Genomic DNA, 13,736 nt, shown 5'->3' with positions numbered 1-13,736 from the left:
GGAGATACACGAGGGAGAGTACTGGCCTGGCTAAGTCATGCAGAGGAGAAGAGGGAAATGATTAGCTCTATCAAAGATGAATGCGGGATGAGTGGCAGGCCCAAAGCAAGAGCACCTTAGTCTTTAGCAAGTTTTATCAGCAGCTATACAGCACAGACTCAGAGGACTGCGCAAGGGACATAGAGAATGCCCTGTCGCAGATTAGGCTGCCCCGTTTGAAACAGGAGCAGGTTGAGATGATTGTCACCCCTCTCTCCAAGTTGCACGAGACAGAAGAATTGAATCTTCGTGCATTTATCTGATTGCTTGGTCTTTGAGTAACCTAGGCCAGTACAACAGTACCAAGTCACTGCCCCTGTGTAACAGCGCTGACTGTTTGCTTGCCCCTGATGAATTTCCAAGGATTCATTCCCTGAATATATTAGGAAAGAAACATGTTGGGCTTTTTAACCTTTGTTTGAATAACATTGTTTTATTTGTGAATGAATATAGTCCTGTTGGGGTAAGTTCCCTACCACGCCCAGCTGATCCCGCTATCCGCGCATCATGTGCTGTTGACACTTCTGAACTTGCACGCGCTTTTCAAGTGACTTAGCCTGCCGTACTTACTGCAGCCTTTATATTCATCCACGCTAATCATGTTGTAATGTCCATGTGCTGCATTTACCGCTACCAAAATGTAATACTCTTCCTTGGTCATCTCAGCCATGTAAGCACTGCTTGACCTTACTTCCTATTAACTTCAGCCCCCTTTTGCACTCCCTACACTCTTAGTTGCTCTGCTGAGCATGAACTTTACACGTTGGTCAACATAGCACTAGTCTGTATTGCTAGGCATCCACTATGTATTGCTAGATATTCATTGCCATTATGCCATACTCGATTGTTTGAATAATCATCGCCGATCACTCTAGCATCTGTACGTACCTAATAGGCATTTTTACACACTGTGCCTCCTTTGTTGCTGGGCTTTAAGGTTCTTGGTAACCATCTGACACTCGCTGCCACGATATGCTCAAATCACCATAAACCCAACACAAAGTTACACCCAGGACCTACTGCCTGCATTATTATGCCATGCTGTCAGCCGCCCACTGCGTCACCCTCTACCCACTAGCTCCCCACATCACATTGTGCGGCACTATTATTAATTGTGTATTGCACATGGATTATCTACCTACTGTACTCTTTACCTAACTTCATCACCCTTAAGCGCGCCCATCTGCACTCGCATCACCTCATTACATTGTTTACCTTTCTGGCCTCAATCTCACTACAACCTGTATCCACTATGGCCTCGCACCTTAGTCCAGCTACTGCAACACTATCGTGCTCACCTCCATCCTGCAACACAATATTGCACAATCCATACCTAAATGAGCCAGCCTTGTGGCTACAACACTTCACCACCAAACCGACCCCGAACCAACCATGCCATACGCGCATCAGGAATGCCAGGCTTTGCTCTAGTTCTACTACTACTCAAACACACATTTCACATCACGGAACGGCATCTCTCCTCACGATTATACTTCATCCTTGCCTAACACTGCCAGGTCCAAATTCACCACAGATGAACCCTCACCACTACGCTTACTCAGTTGCCTATCCCCAAGCCGACGGAGCAAACCTTGTGCCACTCCAGTCCGGAACCAAAGATTAGCAACCAGATGTCACCACTGGTCCTACCACCTGAACACAGACATCAGGGACAATTCGGCCAACTTAACCCACACCCCAGATACCTCACTATCGGTTGAAGCCTCCCCAGCCAACACTCCCAAGACCCAAGCTAAACTCAAAGGGGCTCTCATTAACGCCCGCTCTGTTTCCGCTCACGCGCTAGACATCGCTGACTTCATTGTGACTGAAAACCTTGACTTTCTGGCTGTTACAGAAACCTGGCTACATGCGGCATCTGGCCCTGCCCTGACCCTCGCCATTCCCGATAACTACTCCATCATTAGATGTGATAGGGACACCAATCAAACTAAGGGGGGGGTTAGCGTTTATATTCAAGAGCTCTCTTAACTTAAGAGTCGCTAACAGTCATCAGCTACCCTCTGCTGAACTACTCTCGATCAAACTCCCAATCTCTCCTAATCATACTGCCTCAGTGCACCTCATCTATCGGCCACCTGGTCCTACGTCCACATTCGTAGAAGATATCTCTTCTATCCTAGCATCCAGCACCAAGCCTAAATCCCAAATTATCATACTTGGTGACCTTAATCTAGGCTATTTGGACACGAATGACACTAAAGCCGGTGACCTAGCTAATGTCCTATCTGACTTTGGCTTCACCCAGCATGTCAACGTACCTACCCATATCAAAGGACGTACACTGGATTGGGTTTCTGACATGAATTGTGCACTAAACTCAATCTCGGTGCTACCATGTGCATGGTCCGACCATCACAAAATAACATTTTCCATCAATTCTTGCCCATCTATGGATAAACCTTGTACGGCGCCACCCACACTTACTCGTAACAAGAAGGATATCACAACTGAGAAACTACTCCCACTCATCCTACCACTATTAAATTCGGTCTCCACAACCTGTGCTGACCCTACCGTTCTGGTGGACACCTACAATCGAGCTATGTTAAAAGCCTTGGATTCCATTGCCCCGGTTAAACAGCGAAAAGAAAAATCATGCAACCATCTCAACCCCTGGTTCACCCCACTTTTACGAGAACTTCGCAAAGATAAACGCAAAGCTGAGTCTCTCTGGAGAAACTCACCTACGCCAGAAAATAAAATTAACCTTCTATTCATCACCCTCTCTTACAAAGAAGCCATACTAGCAGCAAAAAAAGAAGTCTATAACAACAGGATCACACAAGCTCAATCCAATACTAAGGAACTCTTTAGAATTAGAGTCCCAGCCGCCCCCATTGACACTTGTACCCCTGACACCGAATGGTGCGCCAACATACAAAAAGCATTACTCAACAAAATCACGACACTCCAAGCTAAAATTAACACTAAAAAAAACCATCTCCGCGACTCAGCAGGGAACCCCCAACCCTCCAACATCTCATCCCCCATTCATCCATTCAAACCTTTTAGCTTCTCACCGCTTACCACTAGGGAAGTGGAAAATATCATCAAGAAGCTAAAACCTTCTAACTGTCAAGGCGACACCTGCCCAGCACCAATCATAAAGGAAGCAGCACCTGAGCTTGCTTCCTTTATAACATCCTTCATCAACTCCTCTTTTAAATCTGGCATAGTACCAAATAACCTCAAGGATGCTTGGGTAATCCCCTTAATCAAAAAACCTAACTGAGACCCTAGTAATCCCACCAACTATAGGCCCATCACCACGGTACCTTACCTACTAAAAATCCTGGACCGTGCTGCATATCTCCAAATTCAAGATTATCTTGACAAAAATAACTTATTAGGACTCAGGCAATCTGGTTTCCGACCAAGACACGGCACTGAGACAGCTCTATTAGATCTAAAAACACAAATTGAGGATCTAAAAGACAAGGGCAAACAAGTGCTCCTACTCCTCTTAGATCTATCCGCCGCCTTCGATCTGGTGGACCATCAAATCCTTTGCCAGCATCTCAAAACGGCCGCCCACTTCTCTGATGCAGCCACCTCTTGGATAAGCTCATTCCTTGCCAACAGATCCATGAGAGTCTTCTCACCTCTTGCCGCTGCTGACCCAGCGCATGTCCCTTGCGGAGTCCCACAAAGCTCATGCGTATCACCTACGCTCTACAATGTCTTTACTAAACCACTCTTTGATATTCTTGACCATCTGGGTGTCACCTACACAAATTATGCGGATGACACCCAGATACTCATCCCTATCACTGGTGACTATGTAACTGACGTCAAAGCTCTTAATGCAGTCTACTCCGTCATCCAGGCGTGGATGGCCCACCACGGTCTCTGCCTAAACGATGAGAAAACTGAGCTACTCATCCTAGGTTCTCAATCCAAACTTGCAAAACTTGATAGCAAATATGATGCCTTCATCATTGATGGTAACATTATCAAGGTCACCAAGGTCACTAAAACACTCAGTATTTATCTAGACTCGACCCTCTCTCTCACTAGACAAACCAACTCAGTAGTTTCAGCATCTGCGCACACGTGCAAACTAATCACTGCTTGCCGCCCCTTCTTATCTATGGACAATTGCTTGATCCTTGCCAGAACTCTCATCTTATCCAAAATTGATTACTGCAATGCCCTTTACCTGGGAACTAGTCAAAAAACATTGACAAACTTCAGGTAACCCAGAATAACGCCATCAGGGCTGCTCTCAATATACCTAGGCGCACCCACATCTCCTACACTAGACGCAACTTACGATGGCTCCCCATCTCACGGCGCATTGCCCTCAAAACACTGGTTCTTAGTTACAAAGCACAGAACAACGCTGCATCGGCCTACCTGTCAGAGCGCTTCACACAACACACAGCCCACAGACCCCTAAGATCTGCACAAGCTAATACACTCATCATTCCTAGCTTCAAGCTCCAGACTGCCAGAGGCTCGAGCTTCCCAGTCCTGGCAGCTAAGCTCTGGAACTCACTTCCCAATGATCTCAGGAATGTCCCCTCCCTTCAATCCTTCAAAAATAGAGCAAAACAATGGCTTTATGAGCAAGACGAAGCTTCAGCCTCCTTTTTGTAAACTCTCACTGCATGCTGTACCAATCCTATCACTTCTGTATATATTGGGACGACTAACTACCTTGTAAATATATGTATTTTTCTTTGCCCTATGTATATTTATACTTTGTAATATGTAACTGCCTTCCTGTAACTGCCTTTCTGTAACTTCTCATTGTAACCTTTCCAAACATGCGCCCTGATGCCCGTGGGCAGGCTGCGCAATATAAATAAATAAATACAAATACAAATACTTACGAAAGATGAACTGAAGGCGGTCATACTCTTGCTGCCTTCGGGTAAAACACTGGGGACAGAAGGCCTCCCGGTGGAATTTTACAAAGAGTATGCAAACGGACTGATGCCCAGACTCCTTCAGATGCTTGTGGAGGAATTCGAGGTGGGTCAGCTGCCCGCAAGCCTGAAGGAGTCCATCATAGTACCGATACTTAAGCCCAACAAGCTCTCATTGGAGTGCGGTTCCTATACACCGCTTTCAATGATCAACCAGGACTGCAAAATCCTCACAGCACTCCTGGCAAACTGATTACGGAATGTGATAGACAAACCTAGAGCTCCAGTGGACTTTGGATACTTTCTGGTATTTAGGAGTGAATGTATATCATGACCCCAAGAAGGAGCACAAAATGAATATGCTAAGGGCATGCCTGGGGATTGAGAAATCCATGGCACTTTGGCAGAAGCTGCCCCTGTCAATGATGGGGAGAGTGGCGCTACTGAAGGTGGTAGTGTTGCTGCATCTGCTGTACCACTTTGCGAACATACCCTATGATATTCCTAAGCTGTTTTTCCATAGACTTGACTTCAAAATCAGGGGGTTCATCTGGGGGGTGGGCAAGGGGTGCAGAATATTGCTGGATACACTTTGAAGGGCAGTTACAGTGACCTGGCTGGCAGATGGGGTCTCGGTGGACACAGGCCTATTGCAGGAAGCGGTCAGGCCATATTATTTGAGGGAAGTAATCTGGGTGAGGGATAACAGCCTGCACGGAACGCCCATGCTGTTAGCCTTGAGGTGGAAGATAGGGTATAGACTTTGGAAGTTTGCGGGCAGGCCGGACCCGTACTCAACCAACATAACCCTGGCAGCGATATGTGGGAGAAACCACAGCGAGATCTCTAGCTTTAGACTCCACTGGGAGCCCAATGGGATAATTACCTTGGAGGACTTGTTCAATGACAGAGAACTGATGGGTTTCCCTGACTTGACTGAAAGGTATGACATCCCTAGTGGACAGTTTCTAACATATCTCAGGGTAATCAAGGAAATTGAGGCAAGATGGCAAGAGCTCAGGGGGGAGGAGAAGAGGGCACAGTATTGGATTCTCATTATGACTTATTGGAGGGGAGTCATGTGGTCTCCAGGCTCTACAAAATGTTACTTGACACATTCAAAACAAAGGAACTCAGGACCCAGGCCAAGTGGGAGGAGGACATTGGGCAGGAATTCACGAAAGGGGAGTGGGCTAGAGCACTGCGGTACATGCAGAAGAGGTCTGGGAATGCTAGATTTAAACTGCTGCATCTATATATCACACACAGAGCATACATGACCCCACGTGCAATTTCAAAGTTCCCAGGAGCGGGAGAGCAGAAGTGCCCCGGATGTGCAGGTGATGCAGTTGGCATATTGCAAATGTTCTGGTCCTGCCCCGTGATTAGGGTGTTTTAACAGGACATCGAAGATAGGATGGTGAAGGGTGGGATTGCCATGCATGAATGGCCGCCCGAGGCACGCTTGCTGGGAATGTTCCCCCATAGACGGGCATAGGTGCACCTTACCAGAATGAAAGACCTTAGATGTGTATTGACCAAGCGCAGGATTGCGCTAGTGTGGAAGTCTTTTGGGAGTCCCCGAATAAAAGCCTGGGGGGGAGACTTGAGGAAATGGGTGGAGGCTGAGACGTTGGTTCGGCACCGGGCAGTGTATAGTGTGAGAAACCAGAAGGTGTCTCACCCGCTAGTCCTCAGGGATCTGTCATCCAGGTTGCCAGGACCCAGCCATCGCTTTTGGATCCAGTTCCTGGGGGTGGACCATTGCAGGAGGATCACCTGGGTGAGAGGTCTTCGGGGAGTGGGACACCTGATGGCGAGATGCAGTTTCCCTCTCTTCTCTGCAATACCTTTACCCCATCCTACCCAGTAGGATATATGGAAACTATACCCTGCATCCCTTTTTCTGCATGAACACAGACTGCCCACTCTGGGAGAAAACAGACTCACACCCGAGCCGTGTACCTGACATGTCCCAATACTATGGTCAGGCAATTAGTGCTAACCATTCACACCTGACTTACATTAAACTTCTGCACACGCACAAAAGGCGGAGCACAAGAGCACACTATGAGCGAGGCAAAGCACACAAAAGAATAGCAGTTTGGAGACGGCAGCTAAACGAGGGAACAAAGATGGCAAACCACAAAGGGTGCACAAGGAGGGAGACCTTTCTGGCAGAAAGCCGTTACTTTCTAGACACCTTTGGATTTCAGAGCATAAGGCCAAGAAACCAGACGGAACAATCCTTTATTGTGTGTCGGAGATACCCAGGGCTCTCCTGTACGGCTGATCGAGTCGGAGAGAAGCAGCAGCGGCCGTGGTACCGTCCTTGGCTCCAAGATCAAACAAAGATCAACACAGCCGGTGAGTTGGGGAAACCGATGCAAGACCAGTCTCTGTTGAAGTCAAGGTTGCAAACTGCAACATTGTATACAAAGAGCAAGGATGAAGATGGCTGAAACATGTGATGAAAGACGCAAGGACAGCCTAATGGCTAATGGATGTTTAGCAAAGAAGATACAATATTCGTGACAGAATGGTTCAGCACCGTGAGTGTGCTCAATCCAAGGTGTCTAAGATATTCAACGTAAGTAAATGATAAAGAATAAGATTTGGTGTGAATTGAAGTGGTCCTGCGATGGTTTAAGCAAAACCCATCACACAATTGAAAGTCTTTGGTTTTTGATACAAAGGGATTTGAGCCCGAACGAGGGGGATCCGTGGTCCGAGTCCGAACAAGGGAGACCAATTGCGAACCTGTGAATGTGAAAATCCTGATAAGAAAGGAACTTTGGTGTTTGTTTGTTACGTCAGGCCCTCTGCAATACGAAACTGTCATTCAGAGAGAGACTTTGTCAGAAGGCGCTGATACCTGTGCTTTGAACTGTTTCCTCGAGGCCAAAAAGCCAGAGTGTGAGTTAAGCTAAAACGTGCCGCCTTGTTCCATGCTGAAAACGTGGGGAAGAGAAGCCAACTGCTCATTTTATTTCTTGAATACTTTTCTTTTGCCTGCATTGTTGTCCCACACATTTTGTATTTAGAAGTAAGGATTGGCAATAGGTTTATTAGCATAGGTCCTTTTATTTTGACAAACTCCACTAGGACTGTGTTGTTATTATTTGATGGTTGTAGCTTGCTCCCATCCTTAGATTTAGGATTAGATTGCCGTTCAACTAACCCATTGAAGCTCAATAAACACCCTTGAACTGTGATCACTTGTGTCTGTCTTCACTGATTGATACCATGAAAAAATAGTCCATAGGCGGCCCTCTGCGGGAACGAACACAGCTAAATGACCTGTTCTTTGGGAAGCTACCCACTCGAGAGTCTGCAGCCACACTTTAGCTCACTGCACCTTTCACAGAATGGAAATAACCATTTGCATATCAGTCTTTGTCCTGCCCACATGGGCAGTCCAGCACCGAAATGCTATGACAATTCGCTTCTGAACAAGAGTACCAACAGCTACCCCATACACGTGTTTCGGCCTTGTTGGGCATCATCAGTGAGGTGGAGCTGTGCCTCTCTACGCATATTGAGCAAGGGGTCCATGTCTGGATGACGGTAGGAAACTTAGGGTGACTAAACCTAAGTCCCTTAAACAATGAAAAAATAGTCCATAGGTGCCCCTCTGCGAGAACGAACACGGCTAAATGACCTGTTCTTTGGGAAGGTACCCACTCGAGAATCCGCAGCCACACTTTAGCTCACTGTACCTTTCACAGAATGGATATATCCATTTGCATATCAGTCTTTGTCCCGCCCACATGGCAGTCCAGCACCGAAATGCTATGGCAATTCTCTTCTGAACAAGAGTACCAACAGCTACCCCATACACGTGTTTCAGCCTTGTTGGGCATCATCAGTGAGGTGGAGCTGTGCCTCTCTGAGTACAGTGAGCAACGGGTCCACGTCTGGACATTCTCGCAGAGGGGCACCTGTGGCTAGTCAAGCTTTCCAAGGTTTTAGCAATCAAAGGCAATATGCTGATCTTCTAGGCAGGCCTGGCCTAGTACTCAACACACTAGGACATCAGCAGCGAGAGAAACATGAATCTCCCAGGGTGTGTGAGGGGCAGGAGAAAGATGCACGGAGCTCCTCCCTCTTGCATCCCCCTCTGGCAGGTGCGGCCGTAGTGCCTCGGCCTGGAAAAGCAGTTCTCTATCCTTCCTCACTCCCACAGAAGGCAAGCTGCCACACCTCCTCTTCCCTACCCCTCCAAGTGAGGCAGACATATGGGCAGAGAAACTGCTCTCGTCACCCGACAGCCTACATCTGCCCATGGCACATGATGGAAGAAACTTGCAATTCATAACTGGGAAAATAGTGACAATATTTGGTAAATGATGGCAAGGCAGGTAAATTAGTATAAATACCTACAAAGATTTCCACTTATAGACATCCATATGAAGTCATCAAAAGTCAGTTCACAGTTAGTGGCCCTTGTGATAGATGGAAAAAGCTTGTCCGCAGTGCGGAGGCAGTCCCCATATAGCACGGGTGGCAGATTGGTAACCTTCGTGATGTGGAACTAATTGAAAATGGTCACGCAAGTGATTCTGGTAAAGGAATTTGAGGTTTTTCAACAACACTGAGCCTCATTACGAATTTGCCGGTTCAGAAACAACGGTACCGGTAAGCTTGCAGGTACTGTTGTTTTTTGGACCGGCAAACTACGAGTTCTGCGAGCGAGTGCCTTTCAGCCCACCAGGTCTGACCTGGCGGGCGGAACGGCACCCGCTCGCAGACCGGTGCATCCGTCCTCCCCATTCCCATTGAGTCCAATGGGACTCGATGGGAATGGGGATTTTCTTTTCTATTAACCGGCAGGGCTACCGCCATAGTCATAATGACCCCAACTATGTTTGAAAATGTTTGACATGCAAGGGCCTAAGGGCATGCAAGCAGAGGTCAATAACCTCCCATTTCTTCAGTCTACACATAGTAATGACATGTGAAAGAATGGCAAACAAATCTGAATCAAAAACACTATTCATATAAAATATTAGACAGTAGTGTCAAACGGAATTAATTATTTGTTGAATGATGCCCCATGTAAGTAGGAAGAAGAGAGTAGTTCTAACTGCTAAGAAATGCATTGTGGTGTTTTCCAATAGTAGCCTGTACCTGAGCTTCATCTTCTTCTACAAGCGTGTGAAGATGGCCCCCGGCACTCAGAACTGGCCGAAAAGGTTCTGCTTGGTAAACGATGACATCAGTCCTGGTGGGATCTATAAAAAAAAGAGGTTTCTAGTAAATTACATTGCATCAATTAACGAAACAGTGCCCTAATGAAATAACTTTTGAATCCCACTACATTAATCACTAACTTGACATTGTTGCTGACACGATTCCGCCTGAATCTAGAACAACCACATTCCAATACTGTAGTGTAATCCATCAGAGCAGGCAGTAACATGGAATAGCAATATCATGTATAGAGGTGGGTAATTGTCTTTGGAAGAAGATCCCAGGGTGTGTGTGGTGTGACAATGTCCCCTGCCTTTCTCTGGGGGCATGGGATGGTGTGATCATAGGGGCAGGGTGCCTGTTACCAGCGGATGGTGTTGGACCCAGGGACAGTGAAGGGGGATCACCTGGAACACCCTACCATAACCCAGCTCCGTGCTAGGAGATTGTCACAGAGGGTCTCCCCAGGCAGAGCCTACCCCTTTCAAGAGACACCCCAGATTGTCATATACAAGAATGTTTAGATCCCTAGTGCATTCATGTGTTGTATCGTGACTACCCAGGTAATAAGGAGATCATGAGTCTTAATATGCCTGTGGAGGTGCTTACCTCTAGTTTGTGAGTCTGCAGAACCATGTAAAAGCGACCTCAGAATGTGGCATTGCTTGAGGAATGGCTCAGTCAGCAACAGGCCATGGCCCTGTGGGAGCACAGCTTTCACACCGTACACAGTCCAGTCACGAAAGTAAACCATTCACCATCACCAACTCATTACCACACACATGTGCATTTGGTAGGAAATAAACAGCATGTGGAGTGTGGAAAATGCCCGATACAACCCACAAGTGCCTTAGTTGTGTGGTGGATGTAATTGTGGCCTGTGACAAAGTGATGATGACATTTTTGTTTTGTCTGTTATTTTCTTTGGTATTCCGCTCCCTCTCAACGAAAAGTACCATGCAATCCCGTCATTACCATACAAACCCTGGGAGTAAAAACATTTTGCGTATCTCTGGATGTCATTACATATATTTATGGGAGGTTTTGTCCTGGAACTCAGCCGACATGTTAAGTGGTGCTGGAGCATTTGGAAGTATGAAGGACTCAGGAGCAGGTCGTCTCAGCAGCCAAAAGTCAGTGGAAAAGGAGCATCTTGTTAAGTCCAAAAGAGAGAGCAAAAGTCAGACCATCAGGCTAAGGAGGCTCATAGGTGGGCAAGCTCAGAGATGTGTGAGTAGTACGCATTGGCTAAGACCACCTGAAATACAGCCATTGAAACACAAAAGTCATCAACTTTCTCTTGAATCTGCACACGGTGAAAATAATGGTGAACAGCCTATTTAAAGTTCCATGCAAGCCACCTTTACAGTTTCCACAGGGGAGATGGAGCAAGGGATCTATCAACATATTGGTTTAAGGTGAGGGCAGGAACAGTAGCCTTCCGGAATAGAATTGTTGCAACAAACAGGGGACCATAGAAAAGAGCAAGCCAAGGAGAAGGAATCCAGGAGTAAAGGCAGCACAAGAAAGGAATAAGTGAACCAAGGAAATGGCAGAAACGAAGGAGTGAAGTGCCTATAAGGTGCACTTGACAAGAGGCACTAAGTTACACACTATGTAAAACATACACTTCAGAGGTGCTGTGTGCCTGAGACTAGCACTCGAGAAGTAACATTGAATTGATTCAATATGAAAGGTTTGAAATAGATCAACCATAAAAAAATAAAATGAAAAAGTAACATTGAATCTTAAAAAAGGGTTTAAGGAGAGATGCTGAGTCCCAAAAGTAGTGCTTGACGAGGTGTGGTGGAACTGTGGAAAAATATCTAGACTGAAGCATACATCCTGCCAAAGGAATTTCAAGACGAAGGCAGATAGCCTGAAGTAATACACGAAGTGGAAGTGCTGAAAGAAAGGTGCTGAGCATGAAGTAGAGCTAGAGACACGTTAAGAACCCAGCTTGGCACCTTTCACCAACAGAATCGCTCAATATGGACACCTGAGGGTAAGTGCTGCATCTAACCTACACTGAACAGAAAAAGAAGAAAGGAGCGTGTGGAAGAAAAGAGGCCAACCCCCCTCTGCTGGGAAGTATAGGTCACTGATACAGTCTAGCAACAAATGGAAGAAACTGAGAGGAAAAAAATATCGAATTTCATTTATAAGACAGAAATGAAGACACAACGGTAAGCTGGAGGATAATTCAAATGTTATAATGGCAAAGGAACCCTGGTGTTGGTAATTGAAAAGTAAAGTATCAATAGGTTACTTGAAGCGCAATAAGGAAAGGGAGAAAACATGCTTAACTATTTGCTAGGTTCGATGTTGTTACAGTGAACTAAATTACATCATGTTAATTCACTTCGATGAAATTATTTGCTCGCATTTTTAAATTTTATTATTAATTGGGGTTCCCCCATCTCTCTGCTACATGCCCTCCACCCACCGCCTACTCTACCCTTATCCACTCAACTATTGCCTCTAAGCCTCAACATATACATACCTATTTTACCACCCCTTTATCATTTCAGTGAAGTAAATGACTACTTTCTTATTCCTATCGATGCATCAAGAGTCCATGATTTGCTTAACTATTCAGCTACAAGAGTTGAGTATAAGGCAAGGGGGGACTCTCATTTCAGCAAGAATGTGTCTAGAAATGCTCTGTTTGAGAGGCCCGAGATTCAAAAATCTAGAAGCAATTGATAGTCTACCACAGAGAAACCAAGAATCTAATCTTAGGGGAAATGGTATTAGTAAACAGGTAAAAGATATGTACAAAAGAACCCATTTTTTAAAATGATTTCCATCTTGCTTAAATAACAAAACATTTCAATTTGCTTTTCTTTTTTATAATACTCCGACACAGGTCTTTCACATTAAGGAGTTCACCCTACCTGGTCAGCTTATTTTAATGTTTATAAATTATGATAAATTGTTTAGGCCTGACAACAAGTTAAATGAATTTCTAGGCAGGGCACGCTGGAGAACGGCAAGTTAGTTGTGGAAGGTGGCAAGGTTACATGCTCCAACCGCCTTGTGTTTTGGTACTACATTGTTCAGGGTAGAGAGGCGGAAGCTAAAAGAACTTGGGGCATGCAAAACACCCTCATTGTAGGGGTCAGAGCTCTATGCATGGTGCTATACACAATTACTAAATGCATAAGCAACTTGGTTGGGTTTTTCATGTTGAATATGCAGTTCATCAAACAAAAAAAACAGCTCAGAGGTAGCGTTTTTCCAAGGGACTCACCACTTTAAGAAGACCTCAGAGGCTCTAACAAAGTCTTCCCTATACAGACATGGTCTCCCTCGGTTTGTAAATAAGTGGGGGGATTGACAGATTTTTGTACCCAAAAGTGAAAATTCAGATTTGTCCACAGCAAGGTATAGATTGTTTTCAATCATCTTGTCCTGGATGCTAGAGAGGTAGATGGAAATACACTGGAAAGTGTTGCAGTGCCCCTCGAGTTTGAAGTTAATCTGGGTAACATCTGCATACATTTTTAAGGAGCAGGTGTGTGAGGTAAGCCAGCGGTTTCATGTAGAATGCAAGCAAATTCAAAAAAAGTCAGCAAAGTGAGATGGTAACAGTATTAAAGGCTGTGG

The 13,736-nt window shown here is 45.7% G+C and overlaps 1 protein-coding gene across 1 annotated transcript in view; it reads right to left on the bottom strand.

Annotated features, from left to right (window-relative positions):
* LOC138452855 (uncharacterized) overlaps positions 1 to 13,736 on the bottom strand; it is a 1,928,742-nt gene that overhangs the window by 1,637,674 nt on the left and 277,332 nt on the right. The window contains exon 11 of the mRNA XM_069605205.1: positions 10,065 to 10,168. Within this exon, the coding sequence (XP_069461306.1) occupies positions 10,065 to 10,168 (104 nt within the window). The remainder of the gene's footprint in view (positions 1 to 10,064; positions 10,169 to 13,736) is intronic.

The sequence above is a fragment of the Ambystoma mexicanum genome, chromosome 4p (genome assembly GCF_040938575.1).
Source record: "Ambystoma mexicanum isolate Mex_15411 chromosome 4p, UKY_AmexF1_1, whole genome shotgun sequence".
NCBI classification, from domain to species: Eukaryota; Metazoa; Chordata; class Amphibia; order Caudata; family Ambystomatidae; genus Ambystoma; species Ambystoma mexicanum.
This window is presented reverse-complemented; position numbering and strand designations above follow the sequence as displayed.